The sequence below is a fragment of the Atractosteus spatula genome, chromosome 12, assembly GCF_055471065.1.
Source record: "Atractosteus spatula isolate fAtrSpa1 chromosome 12, fAtrSpa1.hap1, whole genome shotgun sequence".
Taxonomy (NCBI): domain Eukaryota; kingdom Metazoa; phylum Chordata; class Actinopteri; order Semionotiformes; family Lepisosteidae; genus Atractosteus; species Atractosteus spatula.
The window spans coordinates 36,935,550-36,954,963 of NC_142717.1; the positions used below are offsets into that span (position 1 = coordinate 36,935,550).

General features: G+C 36.1%; 1 protein-coding gene across 1 annotated transcript in view; it reads right to left on the minus strand.

The window, feature by feature from the left end:
* The window catches only part of zfpm2a (zinc finger protein, FOG family member 2a), a 126,615-nt gene that overhangs the window by 81,479 nt on the left and 25,722 nt on the right, over positions 1-19,414 (minus strand). The window contains exon 4 of the mRNA XM_088928597.1: positions 3,989-4,113. Coding sequence (XP_088784723.1) covers positions 3,989-4,113 — 125 coding nt within the window. The remainder of the gene's footprint in view (positions 1-3,988; positions 4,114-19,414) is intronic.

Sequence of the window (19,414 nt, forward strand, 5' to 3'; positions counted from 1 at the left end):
GGGTAGGCCTTGCAGATTAAGATCAATGAAAACAGGGCAAAAGATGTGGGCTTGCTTATTATCACCTATTACTAATGAAAAACAGAATTGTTTCTAAAGTTACATCACATATAAACCTTCTGCTGTAACTGTTATAGGGGCTCCAACTCTGTCTTTGTCCAATTTAATCTTGAAATATAATTTTGTATTCTAACAGGGCTTTGCGTTAATTTGCGTTAATCAATTCTGCAGTTCATTTCTCCTTCTTGTAATCATTGCAATTTGTCCCATTCTGATCTGTCTGGATTCACTCTTCACAGCGTGTGTCATTTTAGCAAGAGTTAGACTTTGCAAATATTGTACAGTATATATTTATTCCTACAGTACATGCTTTGTTGGGATGGTGCACACTACAACAGGGCCGCTGTAACAAACAAACTGATCAGCTCATTTGTATAAGAGTAAGTTAATTCAGGCTAAAGAAGGCTCAACAGCCAAAACGTGGATCTTCTTCTTTTTACTTGATAGTGTGAAACGTATACTTTTTTTTGCAGTCATTGCACAATTCTCAACTTCTTCATCACATGTGTATGTCCTAATGTGTGCTACTGTATGTGCTTAAAAGATATTGAACATAAAAATCAAAATTTTCATTGACGAAACTTGGTGACGAGTTTTTTCTTCTAAAGAAAGAGTTCTCTTTGAGAAATGTAAAAACCTGTACATAATTGTATTCAATATAAATCATGCAGAAATGTTAACATTTTTCAACTTAATGCCTTCAATTTATTAAAATCGTTGTAAACAGGTGGTGCTGTGCTCAATCATCTGTTTCTTTATTTTAATGGAGTTAGAAGTCAAGGGGAGTAAATAAAATCCATGTGGTAAGATCTGAGTTAATGAACCCCAGCTTAACATTTTAAACATACAGTGAAAAATAGTACACCATGGCATACAGTATGTGATATCAATTGCTTTCAATAAATTCCTGTTTTGTCCAGCTTCAAAATCACGCTGTGTGACTGCTGACTGCTGACATTGCTGCTACACCTGGCTGGCATGGGCTGTTCAGTCCTCTGTGACTTCAGCCTCTATATTTGAAAAATTTAAAAGAAAAAAACTAGTAATGTCTAGATTTAATAGCTTATTGAGGTCACAATTCATAATAACTGCTGAATTCCCTCTTGGGGAAAGAGTAGACAAGTGATCAAGGGTTACATCTACCTCAAATGCATTATTGCACTCACTGACCCCATAGAGAAATATCCATTGACCTGCCATGCATTAAAACCGGGCAACTTGCTCGTCAGTGTTATTCTACAACATTGCTTTCGGGTCCCATTCGGATCTCTTTGTCTTGCTTTCTTAATGCAGTTTCTCAATGCCAAATTCAAGCATGTTGCAATAAAAGCTGAAGGAATGTAAAAACAAATTGTAAAAGGTGAAAATACTACTACTACTATAGAAGTGGAAATATAGCCTAGTAATATAAATATAATATAAAACATCAGTTACAGCTCTTTTAATGAGATGTTATTAAAGGAAATGGAGCTGATATAAGCATTACTGTATATTTAAAAATAAAATTAAACTTCTCAGGATCTCAGTTGATTGCAGACTTAATTTTCTGTTTTTCTAGCCTTTATTCCCCCCTTTTAGTCATAAACAGTGTCCTCAAGACTGGATGTGGCCATTATGGTCTCTAAATGACAAAATTACAAATCACCTGTTTGATTGATCATAAAAGAATTGTTCTAATTTTTGGAAACCGGTGATTTAAGGGAGACCTACAATTCCTGCTGGATGATGGCTCTCCAGGACCAAGGTTGGAGAATTCCTCCTATAGTCTGAATTTTAGGCTGAACAGTAAGTGCGTCAAAATTTAAAATGAAAACCACCTCATTAAATGATCTGTAACTTTACGGAGCCTGATTTAGTAAGACTATCTTCAAATCAAGAATGGGCCAGTGAGCCTTTGCAGAATGTCGGTGAGACAGAATGTTGGTCAGTGTCCTATGGGACATGGAAAAGAAGTAAAACGAGTGCCTATAAAACTGAACTGCCTATTTTAATGTGCACCCAGGAGACAAAAAAAAGCCCACAAGGAATCATTAACAGTGAATCTTCTTACATTTTGAAAGACACTGCCCTACCTTTAATTACTGTAGCTTTACAACTAAGTTTGACCTCTCTCCTACACACTGCTGACAAGGACTACCACCTGCTTTTATTATTGTTCTTCAAACCCATGGCAGACAGGAAAGCTCAAGGCTACAATAGGGATTTATTCCTGTATAACACAGCCAATCAGCATCTCAAACTCGGCACTGGACTTGCAGCTTAATCCCAATATTTAAAACGGGTTCAGTCAGGTAACAGCTTTTTCAATCCATTCCATGACAGAATATTGAAACTACTGTACCAGTATTTGTCAGCTTGAATAATCAACTATTATGCCAATTAAATATTGGAGTAAAAATGAGTCTATCTGGCTCCTGCTTTCATCCAAAGTGACGTATACATGTACCCATTTATAAAGCTGGGTATCTGGCTGGAGAGATCTCATTAAAGTATCTTTTTCAAGGATACAACTGCATTTCCTACGCAGTATTTGAGTTCACAGCTTTCTAGTCCGCAACCCTTACTACTATTCTAGGAAAGAAGACAGTTGTTCTCGTACTGGAATTATTTTAAAGGCTTCAGATACATGACCTCTTTCTCAGATACATGACCTCTACCTTTAAATTCTTTATTTTCTTGACAGATGCAGTGGTATAATGGTGGGTAGGTTAATATCAATACCTCACAGCTTTAGGACCTGGGGTATAAATGCGGGCTGTGTTGCTTATCTGCGTAGAGAATAAACGTTCTCGCTACATGGTATGTTTGAGTGAGTTTTTACTGGGTACTCTTGGTTCTTCCAAAAGACATGATGGTCGATTAATTGGCTACTACCAATTGTCCCTGACATGAGGAAGAGAACTGGACGACCTCCACCTCATTAAGAAAAATGCTCCTCCTGAAAAAATCAAGCTAAATTTGTCTTCTTCTGATGACTATTCACAATTGTATCGATCCTAATAAAGACTTGTCAATTACTAAAATATTGCAGTTGGGCTTTCATGGAGTTCAAATGCTCTACTTACAGATAAAACAAATGTAAAGCTTAGTCTCACTTTAAAAACAGCTATTTGCTGAATTATTGAAGGAGTGTAAAAAAGTCAAGTTCGCATGCTGAAAATCATCAGTCCTCATTATATAGACAGCTGAGGTTTCATTTTCCCTCTATTGAAAAAAACATTGCGGTGTACTGTGGTTAATAAATGATCACTAAAAGCTTTGTAAATTATGCCATAAGTGTTAAAAAAGTAAAAGAAGCTTTGAAACAGTCACAAGCATTTAGAGAATTATTTAATAAAGTTATGTGTTAAATAATCTTTGAGAAGGGGCCTCTGAGTCCGAAGTCCTTGTGGACTATTCCTTATGTTTCTTAACAGGATAACTGCAAGATTCGTTACATTTTTTAATAAGGATTCCTTAATTAATCCAAAAGCAAAATTAAATATTAAACCCTTAAGGCTTTTTTTTTACTAGAGCAGCCAGGTCAAAACATTTAAAGTAGCAAAAAGAACTTAAGGAAAACCTATAGACAAGAGGGACAAGAAAAGTACTGTATTTTGAAAATGTTTTGAGAATAATATAGAATGTGACTATACTGGGATCCCAATTTTATTCAATTCAACGTAATGGACAGACATAAAAATCCTACTACCTAATCATTAACTCATAAAATACTGGGTTTCCCAAGTTAAAGGGATAATGCTTCATACTGTTGGGTATTGGGTAGGACAAAATCAACGGCATTCTGTAAAAGTCTAGTTAATTGTTCGAGATTGAAGCAGCCAGATTTTGTTTCCCTGTAAAGACTGGAAACAGAACACAATTAAAGTGGGAGATTTGTAGGGCTGAAAGTAACATCACGAAACAAAGAATCAGTGTCACAACATACCAAATTGTTGCTGTCGGTGCTCATTTCTATCTTCCCCACGAAAGGCCCCCATGTAGTTCCCACAGGTAGCTGCTGTCGACTGTGAATTCTGCGTTCGCCATCTTTCTGGAAAGCTTCTAGCTCTCCTGAAATAAAAAAATGAGCATTAAAAAGGGCTTTGCAAGTATGGAAAGGGAAGTGGACTTTTATTTATCATAATTTGTTAGCAACAAATTCTAATAAACAGGAGTAAAAAATCAACACTAGAAAAGACTTACTTTATGACAATCTGTCTAAAACATCACATGCTTAATTACGTACAGCACTACTATTACTGTTGTTCTGAGAAAGCCCCTTGTTAATGCTTTGTTGAACTCCAGTTAATTAGCTGAGCAACAGGATAGTGTTGTTAGTGCTGCAGTTCCCTTATCTTATCTTTTAGATTTAGTGTACTTTTTTTGGGACAGTGATTAATCAAACAGTTATGATAATAGGCTTCTGTGTCGTGACACCGTATCTGGACAACGTCATGTGGCTTTCAAGTGCCGATTTCCACATGGTCTCCGTGACAACCCTGAGTGCTTGGGATCAGGAAGACCCGTGACACAAAAGCTACACAGGATTAACCCTCAAACTTTGGTGGCATCTTCTTTTATCCATTTTTTTTCTACCTTCTCCGTCTGCATCAGTATGTTATGACTTCACTGCTGATAAACTGCTATGAGGTCATCTCCTTGAAACATTAAATCTTGGATTTACAAAATCTTGCTTGTAATTACATGCACTTAAACGCATGCATATTTCACTCTTTACTGTAAACATCACAGGATCTTTTATGTTTTGACATTTTTAACTATATTCAAACTATGGAACTATTTTTAAATGTACTTAACAGCCTGATTTTCAGAAGAGGGCAAAGCAAGGACTAGATCTCAAAGTGATTTCTGTAACCAGATTTGGGTCACCAAATTATTAGTTTTGAAATCATTAGCAGAAAATGAATAGTATGTTTATTTTTATAATGTATAAAATCTTAACTTATAATGTTTGTAACAAAAATCAATACGCCATTTAATTGAAGTAGAAGGCAAATTTAAAAACTTTGTTGACATGAACAGGTAACAAATGGCTTCTATTATATAGAAGGGGGCATACGATACTTTATTGCACAGTAAACTGCAGCTTTTGGGAAATTAATTTTCATATGTACTTTCTGACACAACACAATGTTCTAAAATTCGTGTATTTGTTCTAAAAATACATTTTGGAGATTTATACAGTACAAGAAACAGATATACAGACAACATGCAGGTTGTGTTTACACAAAGGAATTGCTATAACGCCCAGTTTGCCAGTTTTCTTTCAAGAGTTTACTGTTCTAGCACTTGAATTCCCCAGCATTTCCGACAGCTATTAAAAGAGAAAACAGACTGGACTTTCAAAGCTCCACATGGCAATTTTGTAGCCTTACGGAAGGTACTGTATAAACACTTCCCATCTGACTGCAGAAAATGTCTACACATGAATAGTTTTAAGAGTGAACTTATGTTGGTAGAATAAGGAAATGTGAGCTAAATATTTCCCATTTCAGGTCGCCAAAGCACACCAAGTTTCATGCAGTGAGGCAAGAAGGTGGGAAAGCTCATTAAAATGAAATAATTAAGCATTCAAGCACAGCTGGTAAGCATCAGAGGGAAGCACTCTCAGAACAGGGAAGTGCTTGATGCATTCTGTTTGTCTTCTGATAAGGCTACCGGCCTTTAACCACTTGCGTCCCAAGTTCATATTTAGTCCCAGCTGATGCTTCTACATGTCATTTCCACTGGGTGAGCGTGAGTGTGAACGTGGAGCGGGATGGGGCACACAGAGCGACTGTTGTTTGCACCCTCTTCCAGGCACACAGAAGACACACGCCGCCTTAGCTGGCATGATCACTGACAGCTGCTGTGCACACAAGCAAAAGAGGAGCCCATGGAAACTCAAAACATAAGCGTACAAATTCCTACCATCCAGCTGCTAAGATCTGATCATCTGTATCACAAGGTAAAGATGTTTACAGATTGTGAGGAAAGAGAAAGCAAAACTCAAGGATGAGAAAGAGCAGGTATGGAAGGTAGAGGAATGCATGAAAGGTACAGGTGGTCAGATGGAGAAGAGGGTGAGAACAAGAGACCAGAGGTAAAAGAGGCTGAGGAGAAGGAGCAGCATTGAGGAAAAAATCTATAATTGAAGAAAAGGTTGAATTGGTAGTTGGACTGGAGAAGGTGATGGCAAGTTCCAGTCTTGGAGGAGCCTGAGAGGGGGCATGGCTTTTGCAGAGAGGGCGATCAGTCTAGAAAGAGCTAGAGCTTGGATGAGAAACTGCGGAGATAAGTTGTTAAAAAGGGGCACTTTGTCTAGATGTTATTCAGAAAGAGCACAGGCCAGAGATAAGATCAGTTTAGAAAAGCCTGTGATCAAAAGGTGTCTAGTATGTGAACAGAATCGAGGGAGAAGGAAAAGGACAGATCAAAAAATGGGAAGGAAGAAGAAGTAATGAAATGTAAGTCAGGCCTGGAATGGCAGGGGATCATGCAAGTTCATCCAGCTAAAATCTGAATGAGCAGTAATCTCGCGTCTAATGTTACATCTGCATCACAGGAGAGGACGGAGAAAAATATCATAGCATCGTTTGCATTGGCTATCACAGGAAATGTAAAAAACCACAGCAAGGAAAAGAAGTGTCCGCTTTGCTGAACCTCATTTGATCATTTCATGTCATGTTGCCCATGAACAGCAAAGCTGATCTAAACTACTGTACAGTTGGAGTCATTCATGACATTGGCAATTGACACAAATTAATTCTTGCAATTCAAAACGATAAAAGACAATGATACAAAGAATCAATGACTACTCAAAATAAGAAGAATTAATTCATTTTAAGGCAAAATAGTACTCGGGCAGTACTGAATGTTGGCTGTAGGTTTCCAGATCTGCACCAGTAGGAAAATGTTGTTAATGACCCCAGACCTGCTGAACTGCAAAATAGCATTTTAACTCTTCTTGATAATGCATCTCTGAAGACACAGTATTGGACTTTACATTTTCTTGAAAATTGAGATGTAGCACACACCTAATTCATATAGTTCCTCTGACTGAAGAAGAAGCATGGCATTCAGACAGCATGACTCAAAGGAAAGGGTCAATCGCTTTATCATGCTTAAAACAGCTTAAAAATCCAGTGTAAACCGGAGATGGAAAAGTGCAAGAATCTCACCAGATTTCAGCACTGAGAATCCTGTTTGCCTAATGTAAACACACAATACTTGCCAGCAAAGCAAACATACTAGAGAACACACACTGTTAGCAAAAAAGTAACTTGAATCTCATTCAAACAAAATTGTGTTCCTATAGATCAATATATGTGTGTGTATAGAGTGTATTTACAGAAACAGTCATCATTCTTAATGTCAGACATACAGTATTGTATATTTAATATCCCCTCACATATATTAACATTAATAAAGTAATTTGCAGTAGCACATGTTGTGTCTCTTATATTCCCAAACATATATTCTCTCTCTTACCGTATATTCCCAAGCAGCTAAAGCTAATTCAATTCAAAACAGCAATAATCAGAAAATGAGAGCTGCAGAGGTTAACATGAAGGGTAGAAATATGTATAGGCATAAAAGAGCATTAAAATATTGTAATGTATGATTTTATGTAATGATAAATTCTTTTAGACAATGTTCTCTATTGGCAGCATACTAGAGAAATAACGACTTTTAAGTGTCCACTGAATAATTTTTAAGCTGGAAGGTACTAACATTTTAAAGGTCCCATTTCACATTTTTAATTACAATTGTTTATTTGCTTTTTTAGTTGTTGGTGCAAGGTCAATGTATTGAATTCCTTAACCTTGTAGTGCGGGGACCATTTATTCATATTATGACAAGGCACAGTATTTTCACCATCAGAGCTCGGTCTCTAATTTCAGTTCTCTCTCCTGTGCGACCCTCTGATACAGTATGCTTAGTGGCTCCTGCAGTGTCACACAACATGCATAGTTAGGCCCAAAATATCCTGTCTGTAAATATTTTTACATGCCAGATATGTGCTGTGCTTAATGTTTTTTTGATAGTGTGTCACAATAGTACATTTTTAAATAGTACCAACAAACGTGTCAGTAATGGTTTCACTAGAAGGCCACCTGCAGTTTGGATGAGAAATGCTCAATCACAGATGTGAACAAATTGGCTGCGGTAAACAGATGGCATTCTGCTTCATTTACAAGTTAATCAAGATCAGTCAGGAAATCCATTTAAATACACAACAATATTCGCTTTAATTATTTGTTTTTGTTCACTGCAAAGATGCGTTTTCACTATCACTAAAGGAGAAAAAGACATTGTCTAGATATATATACAGTATAGTGAAAATCACTTTTGATCTAAATTATTCATGAACAATATAGGTCTCTATCTCCTTTAATAGACAAGCTAGAAACCAAGTATTTTAAATATCTAAGGTAAAAAATGACATTTTTTCCTCATGCTTCACAGAAGAAACAAGGGATGAAGAGAGTAAGACAGCAGGATATGCTGGGATTTCACAAATGCTACCCCTGTTCATTTCCAATGTGAGTGTTCATCTCCACTGTTGAAATGCCACAGTCTTGGCAAGAGCGAACTGATGATGTGACTAAAGAGCCTTTTTTTTTCTTTCGATAAGATCATCATCTGTCGCTGGACTCTAGGGTCTGTTCCTGCTCTCCATAGATACTTGGCAGGCCCATGAATGTCCCTTTGTGCGGAGAGATCCTCCTCAGATAGCACCAAGATGCTCCACGCTGGCATCTGTTTGTTTTCTGTTATGGTTAAGAGGAAAGGGGACCTCATCTTTTCCGCCAGTGCCACACAACTGAATGCTAACAAGCACAAATGGCAAACAGCCAACCTCAGATGATTTAACGCAAAGTGAATGGCCACTCTGGTGCGCGACTAACCAAATTGTGGGCTCTTCCTTTTATTTTTTAAAAATGGGCTACAGACTGAAATGTCATTGCGAGCACATTTGAGTTCACTGCACTGTACTTAAAGATGTTTACATTTTGTTTTTGTTTAACATTTTTGTCTTTTTCGAATTAAGGAAACCCTGGTACTGATCAACTGTGTTCAGTCGACGAATACATTCTGTGTATTGCACAAAATATCATTCATCGCTGCTGGTCACTTCTTTAAACCCTCCCACTGAAGAAAAGCAGCTTAAGTGAAATGCCTGGTGTCACAAAACAGTGATCATTTACAATAGATCTTACAGATTTCTCTTCCAAACATATACAATCACATATCTCATTACTAAAGAGGCTTCCATCTTGGGAAGCCAAATAAGGAACTGAATTCCACACCTCACTAGTTCCTTAATTCAGGTAAATATGCCCATCTACAGAACACGGTAGCATTGTTTTAATCAGAAAGAAGATATTTGCTGAAGATATTTTTCTTACTCTTACCCTTTCTTATTTTCTTATGCGCTCAAAAACAACAAAACGCCTTTTCTGGAATATGAACACTGAATGTTACTTTACAGTTTACACATGCAGCACATGAAGTTTACCCAACTAATATACTCACAACTAAGGAGACAAAACAGATGTACATTAACTTACAGTATATTAACAGCTTGTCTTCTTCTGAGAACTCCGACAGATATGGAAATCAAATCTAACTTTGATAATCAAATTGTGTCTTTCTCAGTTTCGTTAGTCACAGTATCATTATGAAAACAGAAACAGGTGAAATGGTCTATATAAAGCTATGCTTTAAATACATAAACATTTTATGACTGAATAAAATAACATAAACACTGTAAAAAAATATGTGACGTCTATACAAGTATAATGGTTTGTATTTCACATTTGCCTTATGTTCAATAGAATACTATTCTTTGTCATATTTACTCTGTAATTACTGTAGATACCTTTATTTAGTCACTGTTTACTAGCAAATGTCTATGTTTCCAAAATGTTCTTTTTTACTTAAATATTTCAAATGCACGCTAATTATTCCAAAACTCTGTATCCCTCAATTGTCTTTATTTTGTAAATGTTGAAACTGGACTGATGCTTCAGGACTGGGCTTAAAACTTAGAAGTTTGTGAATAATCATTTGAATTTGAACTTCTGAATAATTCTCTTGTCTGTCCCAACTTCTCTTTTTCATCCTCCTTTTATTAATTTAATGTATATCAACTTCCTTTTAAATGGTTAAAAGGACACTCTGAATATCCTACTTCACAGCACATTCAATGATAGAAAAAGCAAACTTCCTGGTGGGCAATGATTGATGGACTCTGGCTATGAAGTATTTTCTTTGTTGAAGCTGTTCTGAGATACTGTATCACAACAGACATACTGTGTAATAGACAAGACAAGAAGATAATTACGGTAGATTAAATAAGAAATCAGTCCCAAGAAAACTTAATCAATATAGAACATGTCTGAAGAGGAAACGGATTTCACTGTGTGGTTAATATAAATTCAATTTGCGTTATACGTCAAATTTGTAAAAGTATGTATAACTTACTAAACTTGCTGTAGTGGGTGAAAATAACAAACCACTAATACTTGTGGCCAATACAATTTCACTTAATCAATGAAAATACTGTGCAGGAGAACAGGGAAAGGGTATGTACTGTATATACTGTATATAAAGGCTAAAATATGGCATTATACAAAACACAAAAAATATAGTTTGTGAAAATGAGTTGTTTTTTAACGAGACAGAAAAAATGGGGAAAAATGACACAACGAAACAAAAGGCTTTGAATCTCAATATACCTGGTTACTATCTGTGTAGTTTATAAGCCACACACTGGGTTTTGCAAGAGCTCAGGGAATCACATCCTTGTACTACTGTATATTCTTGTTGCTGTGAAACTCATTGGGTTGCTATCAGTTTTGGCAACAGTTTTCAGTAACAAACTACACCAGTTGTTTAATGTATTTTTTAGAGTACCTGAGAAATCAAAGAGACCTAACAAAAATGGCATAATTTAATTTTATTTGAAAAGGTCTGTCTTGCAAAAGTGAATTACTTTTTAGGGATATTAAAAGATCCAATTGCACTAGGATGGAAAATGTACAAAGAACTTAAAGTATCTATGCTTAATGGAAACCTTCGTTGAAAATTGTTACATTGTAAAAATAAAAATAAAATGGTTTTTCATTTTGGAAAACTTTGGTGTGGAAGCACAACAAAAACAAACAGGAATAATTCAGCTTTTAAGAAACTCACCTATGTTTGCACTTCAACTGAAAAGAAAATAACCAATGAAGAATTCAGCTGTGAAGTTCAGCCATTGACGTAACAGGTACAGTACATGACTTCAACAACCATTTCACAAGAGGAAAGCATTTTTTTCTATGAATTCTCAATGTTATTGTACTAAACTTCAAGCGTACCAATTCTAAAATGTAGCTATCAATACCATCGCTATCGATAGGACAGGTTATAGAACTGCCAAATGGGATACAAATTAATATAGCATGTGAAGCATGTAAAGTGAAATCAAATGTACTGTATCTCTCAACAAAAGGTGCTACAGCTTTAAAGGAGATATGTGATATGAAATTTTTACAGCTGAAGGAGAAATGTCACAGTGCTTTGATAAGAGAGCGATGAACTTTCTCCCCCCCCCGCCTCAACTGCTATTATCAAGTCCAAGTGAACAAAATGCATCATTTATAACCCAGACTCACACTATTATCTCCTGTCGAGACACTTGTTTTAAAACACAGAAGGACCTTTTTTTCTCTTCCAGACTAAAGCTCTCTGTGAGGCTCAAATCTTCCTTTTCAGCCATGAAAGAAAGTTGACAATCTTGCAGACCAAAGTTTCCAGGCAACCACATACATTTGCTGAGAAGGGCACTTATTTACCCCACAGGTCACCCTTGTTTTCAGACAATGAATACTGGGAAGTACGTTAAAAGTACACTGAGGTTAATCCTAACTTAGAATGAACTGACAGTGCCGACCAAAAGAGAATCAGAGTGATGCTGACAAACTTGAGACACCCAAACCACAGTAACATAAAGTTAGATTTCTAACAGGTTTTAACAAATTTGGGTTCAATTTATTTTCTATTTCTTTTTTCTGGTTATTTAAAGAAGAATAGTTATGTCACAATAGCGTTGTTATGAAATGAACTTTAAATAATCCCTTTGTCACCAACATATACCAAGACTTTAGTTTCACAGAATAAAGGGGAAAATGTAACCTCCTGCAAAAATGCCGACATTGATCACTAAAACACTTATCCTAAGTGGATTGGAAATCTTCCAGTAGTGACATAGCAAAATAAACATTTCTGGAATAATGGTACTCTTAAGTACCACTTAGTTACATGTATAGAACATTTTTTTATGTTGCAACTTTTGCTGCAAATTAAATATAGAAGGGGTACGATTATGAAATTTGAAAGAATATGAATATAACAGAGCAAGATATGATAACATTCAGGTAATCTTTTTATCTGAAATGCACTTTTTTTAATTTTAGCTGCAGTGTGTTTTTAAATGGCGTGTACTGTCCTTGTTGTTCCTCCTCACGGAATAAGACAAATAAAAAATACTAAGGATTCCAACTTAAAAAAAGTTACATTAGATGTTTATTATTGAATATTATGGGTCTGAATTATATAGCAAGTTTTTTATTTGTTGACTGTTTAGAAACAAGTTTCAACACCATAAATTAGTGTCATTGTGCTTCTCCCAAGCTGCACACACTCAATTACCAGATTTCAAACTTTACTTAACTGAAATTCTGTATTTCCTGGGTGACCTAGTTGTCTTTTGTGAGTAGGTTTTAGCCTGAGCAGTTTGACAGTCAACAGATAAGATGGATTAAGCTTTTTTTCATCCAGTTTTGATGTGAACGGCGTAAAAGCGGGTTAAATCATCCAGTTTCAGGAGTATTTTTAAATGCCTGGAGATAGAATGATAAAACCTCTAAACCTAAGACTCCAGCATGGAAGGTCAAGGTTACAGGATTCCAACCAAATACACTGTAGTACAGAGAATAGTCCCCTTCAAACTGTGCAGTGACTCATTACTGCAAAGTACCCAACCTCTCACCTAAGATATGCGAGAAATCAAACAAAATCATGACCCATCAAGATGTGTTACATTACGGTAGCTTTCATTTTTGTACGCCTCTCTTGAACTTGACAAGCACATTTCACATGGTAGCTGACTACAAATCCATCCGCTGAAGCTACTGCGGAGTGTGGTACAATGCTTTGGAGCTCAAAATCAATATTAATTGAAATATTAACCTCAGAGGTTCCAAAAAGAAAAAGTCTGAAATTGAAATACACGAGTCATGTTAAATGCCAAAGGTATAATAGTGATGTGAATAGCAGCTTTAGTAAAACATACAGTAAACACCATACTAATAAACCACTACAGTAACTACTTGACTACAAAAATGGTTAAATAAGCAACAGAAAAGATTGTATTATTTACAGTATGAATCAATGTCTGACAATTTCTGAGACAGTGAGACTGTGCCTCCAGGAAAATGTAGGGTTACTGTATCAAAAACATAAAGAGTAATTTTAGTGGAAAAAACATTATTCAAAGAACCAAATACTCAAGTTGTATTTGGTTGACTGGTCTTTTGACACAATAATGACATAACATTTGAATTCCTTCAACTGTACAGAACATCATGTTTTGAACTTAAAGTATTGGCTGCCTGTGTTGCCTGATCTTCTAACCTCTGAATGCCTTCATCATTGACTACTGGGTTCAACCTCTGGTCTGAATGAGTGCCTTCCCTGGTTGAGCTGCTCGGGTACTTCCATTTTGAATATTTAAAATAACAAAAGGCAGGATCCAAAAAACATGTACAGGTACGCCCATTTTTAAATACATATGAGTGTGTTTAGTTCTAATGTTTTACTATGACATATACTGTATACCCAATATAAATGGTAAGCACCGCTTTTCCACATTGTTTCCAAACTTGTTTAAGAGATCCAGTACATGTCCAGCTTAGCCAGGTCTTTCCTGCTTCCTGCTCTAGTACTGGTTGTATTTTGTCTGTTGGAAAGTTGCTTCTGTACGGAGCTGTATGGATGCACGAATTTACAGTGCAGACATCGACTAGATGTAAGTTTAATCGGACAGTCATCTTGTGAGCAGAAACAATTTGTGATGTCCAGATCTCCAAGACTGTCACAAATTCTTTCAGTCAGCTAACTTAGTCACTGTCAGAATCAAACAACAGGTGCACTGCCTGCTTTTATCTACCTGCTTTCTTAACATAGATGAATTGTGCGTAGGTCAGTAGTCCATCATCTCACACTGCTGTAAATAATCAGGGGTGTGCCCAGCAGCCTGTGGTCTCTGCATTAAGAAACCAAATCACTCTGAGCACTTCAGTGTTTGCTCATGTTTACATAAAGTCAGCCATCTTTAAGCTGATAATGTACATGGCCTTACCATGGATATATAGCACTCTTGCGTGTGCTTATGACAAAAGCAATCATGTTCTAGTTCTCTACCTTTTTAAATGCACTGTAGTTTGTTACCTAATTGATTGAAACACAATCAATAATATACAATAATATATTATATAATAACATACAATATGGACAGGACCAGCACATACAGTAAAGGATGAGTCATAAATATGGCACCTATAATATATATAGAAACAGTATACTCAATACATTCATGAAAACATGCTCCATGAAAGCCATATTCTATCACATATTATCACCCTAGTGCAACACATCAGAAGTTAGTAGGAACATTAGGGACATATTTAGAAACATTTTGCAGACTCGTTTTTTCCCCCCATGTCAGTGACAGGGGAAAGTAATCCTATACACAGGCTGCTATTGTGAAATGAGAAACTAGCCTCCTTCACTGCCAGGGACCAGATGCACCTCACTCTCTATCCTAATCTGTAAACGACTTAAAGGAGCCTTATCTCGGGGCTCTTCTGCTTCATTTCATGCTTGATTTACTTTAATTTGTCTGATAGGGCACAAGGATTTGGAAATGGCCCATCTTTCGGCAGAAAATGTTCTGATTTTTCTCTGGCATTGTTATGTGGAGGTTTTTGACTTCTTCTTTTTTTTTTCTTGAGAAGGAATCTTGCTCCAGTGCAGCAGACTGTTTGAGTGCATTTAGATTTGAGCTAACACAGCAGAAAAGAGTTCTCCATGTGGTGTGATTTTATGATGGGCAACACTGACACTGAAGTCGTGTTTGCTTTTGAGATTCTCATTGGGTGCAGAGCAGCCAAGTGCTTCAAACCAAGAAGATCTTATGTTTAAGTTAAGAGAAGACTGGCCCTCCAGTTTATAAAATTTCTGAGCAGCTGGCACAGATAAAGTTCCCCACAATGAAAATGAGGACAAGCAACATGTCTTCAGATGCCTGTAGTTCATTTCTGGTCCAGGCTTTTAATATTTACATTGCTGTCTGGTTGCTGTTACAACCAGATTTTTTTTTTTTTATGAATGACAGGGGAAGTGCCAAGGTGAAACCAAAGTGCATGTTTTTGAAGATTAAATGGTAACCGCCTCACCTTCTATCAGTTGAGCAAAAAACAAGAAAACCAGCATGAACATGACACAATCTGGTTCGGGTTTTAGAAGACGTTTTATGAGATCCATTTCAAAAGGTCTTTTCCCAATTTACAGCCATTGTGGATACATTTTGAAAGCAGACCTTTAACCACAAACTCCCCGACAGCAATAACATGAAACAAAAGCCGAAACATGAAGTTGTTTCATGTCAATAGTTTTTAATATGCTGAAACATGAGCTCCATGGATAAGTAATTTATAGTCGAGAAAACTCAATTCTGTCACAAGATGGTAGTAGTTTGAAAACAAAAATGTTGATTGATCTGTTATCACCCTTTCTTTTTAGCTAACAATAGCCTTTCCTACTTTTCCCCGGAAAACAAAATGGCATTAAGTTTGGCAGAGGCACACTAGAAGTTTTTCGTGCTTTCTTTAACATAAACAAAAACCTTACATTTCAACCAATCAACCCTGCTGTTGTCTCATATCAGCAGGAACAGTCAAGTTCAAGCCTCTCCAGTTCTATTATTGGGGATGCGATTGCTCTATCAGCCTGTTCCAAGAAATTACAAATAAATTCATCTTTCTGTTGTGAAGCGTGGAAGATTTTTTTTTTTTGGACTAGTCGTATTCAAACTCTGACAAAAAAAAAGGAGAGGAGAACATTGAAATTCATCTCACAATCCCGAATTTACTTAACAGCGGGTCTGCGCGTGATGATAAACCGAATGATGATCCAGCAACACGTCTTTATCCATGCTTTGCTTTAATTAACGCCGGCTTGTTTGTTGAAAAGATGATTAATATGCCAATGAAAATTGCATAATTGAATACCGCAACACTCACACAATCAGGGAGGAACATGCCGTTTTTTTGATTAACTTTTTTTATTATTATTTGGTATTTTAATTCAGCTGACAACCAAGCCCCCCTCCCCCCACTTCCAAACAAAAAATATATATAATTACTGTGACCATGAGGGCAAGCTGTGCACAGCTGTGAAGTACTGTATAAACTCGGTGATAAGAAGGGCCAAGTGCCCCGACAGAGAAGCTTTTTCACAGGTCCTTTATTTTTTTTTGTTTCTTTTCTGCTTTGTGTGCACAGAGAGATGGGGGGGGGTGTTGTCATGTCATACTCAAGTTACTCCTCCACCCTAAAACGAGTACACTGTGTGCAACAGACACCATAACTCATAACACAACAGGCACTATGGTGCTCTCTGAGTCTTGAGCTGTATCGCCGCTGACATTGTAAGGTTTATTTGGATCAGCGGCACCTCAGTTCATGAAGCAAAAACTCACAGATTTGGGTTTGACTTTAGCTTTAGCTTTCATGGTGATTTCTGAGTTTCCTAAAAAGTAGAATTAGCCTCAAATGAGCCTTTTATTTTGAAATCTTTTTTGATTGTAGACATTAGCACCAATATCCACATAATGTGTTTGCTTAAATTAGCTCAAAGTAGGACTGCAGAGTAATTTTTTATGTACATTGATAAGAAAATAAGAACATGTTACAATTATTCTATACTAAGTTTGAATAAAAGAAAATCTACTTTAGGTGCTTTTTCACTTTGAAATTAGTACACATATACACGAACAATGTATTTATTAAAATATATGGAACTATGAGTTCCATAGTAGATTAGTATAAGTTTATAGTAGATTAGTCATAGTGTATATCAAAACCTTTCTTTGAGTAGCAGAATATAAACCAATACTTTTCTACAGCAAATACTGACCTCTTTTTAATGTACAAACATCCACTTGGTTTTCATAAAAAGTTAACTCCATTTCTCGCTCACTGAGTTGAGTAAATGCACAATACTGAGCACAAAAATGTCACAGTTTGAGTAAAAAGAGAATAATGACTTAATTAAATTGTAAAACAGCATGAATCATAAATACAAATATTCCTATGAACTACAGTATCATACCCCAACATCAGTGTAAAGCAGAATTTAGTAACTCTAAACCATCCAGAAAGCATTGCAGATTTTGTGTCACAACACTAATGTCACTGCTGGCAGGATTGCGAGAAAAAGAATCTTAATGAAATTCTTCTACACTTTCTAAAATGATAGTAATCTTGATCATATTTGCTGCTGTTTTCCCCAGATGGATTTTAAAACTAACAACCATGAAGTTTTGCACACAAAGCTTCTTTTTAGCAGACTGGATCATGGAATACATTTGCATAAAACACTATGGATGGTAAAAGCACAGTGATTTGTTTAATCTCTTGTCACATAATTCTTATATTTATACTGCTATTCTATTTATTTTTTGTGTATGATGTGGGCTACTCTCTTTTGTACGGTGCAGTGACACATTTCTAGAGTATAGCTTCAACACAGGTCACACAAATAATTGGGAATATACATCAGGTTTGCGGGCAATACCACAATGACTAACTAATTAAACAGAGTATTTTAAATTGAACTTTCACACGAAAGAGTACAGGATTTTTCAAAATGATAGTGAAATTGAACAAACCGTATAGAATATTGCTGTGCATTTGACAAACTCATACCATGTGTTGGCATAATTGTACAGAAGACTGCAAATGCACAAATACACAATAATGCCTCTACTGTACATGCACACCTTCAACAGAAAAAGAAAACGTATATAGATTGCATCACGCTGCTTCTGTATCAAGTCTGCTTCATCCCCATTTCAGTGCCATTTCATTTGACGTAAGTTAATGGTGGTCCAATCCATTCACACAACTGTAAGCTCATACAAAGGTTGTGCCTTTCATCTTTCGATTTCAATGCAGAAGGATTTCAAAGATGACAAAATGGCAGTAACCAGAGTAGGCCCATCAAATCAATGTCAGACGAGCACCAAATGTAGGTGTTAATTAAAATAAACCGCAAGCCCCCCAAAATATGATTTCTAAAGAAACGTACAGTACAAGAAATATATTTAGAAATGTGTTGTCATTTTCCAGAAATCACCATTACGATAAAACCAACTATTTATTTTTTTTGTAAAAGGCTGTGTAAAGTGAGAAATTTTGACCAAAATTAATCTGAATTCCCAGTGAGTCTAAAACACTGAATGCACATACAGTACAGTAGTATCAAAATGGATACTATTCTATTTTTAGTACTGGCCACTGCATTGTAAAATGATGCTGTTAATCCAGAATTAACAGAAAGAATGCTGTTCTTTACACCAGCCACTGTTAAAGAAAGCACCTGGGTGTTGTTATCTTTGTTGCCTGGCAACTGCTGTCCTTTTTTGAAAAACACAATTTACTGAACAAAACATTGCTGAAGCAATGTATGGTATATCACAGATAAACAAGGAGAGAATTATATTCATACACCAGCATCTCTTAGTTTAAGAAATTACACATTGTGACTTGTAGATTTACATGAAATCATATTTAATAGCTTTTATTTCTGTATGTCACCATATTCTTTAATAATTGCTGAAATCATAATTCATCCCACAACAACTAACTAGTAGACAGCCCCCAAAAATACAAAAATAGGAAACAATAAATTCCTGTATCATTCTGGTAAAAAAAAACAAAAAAACTTCTTTAGGACATGTGTATAAGTCTTGGAGGATACATGGCCAAAAAATCCTAATATTACTCCAGGTTTCCTGGAGCAACTCTGCATTTTACCTTTGAAGTGCTGTGGGATTAGGCTCTTCCCTGGGGGATTCCTGAAGGAGTCAAGCAGGTATGTGAGTGTAGGTTTGTGGGGGTTTGGTATTGGTGATGGTGGATTGTAACGGAATTCAGGCACAGATCTCTAAAACAGATTAAACTTTGTCTGAGTTTTTTTTTTTTCCATAAAGCTAAAAAAAATATTTTAAGCCAGCACCCTTGAACTAATAAACCCT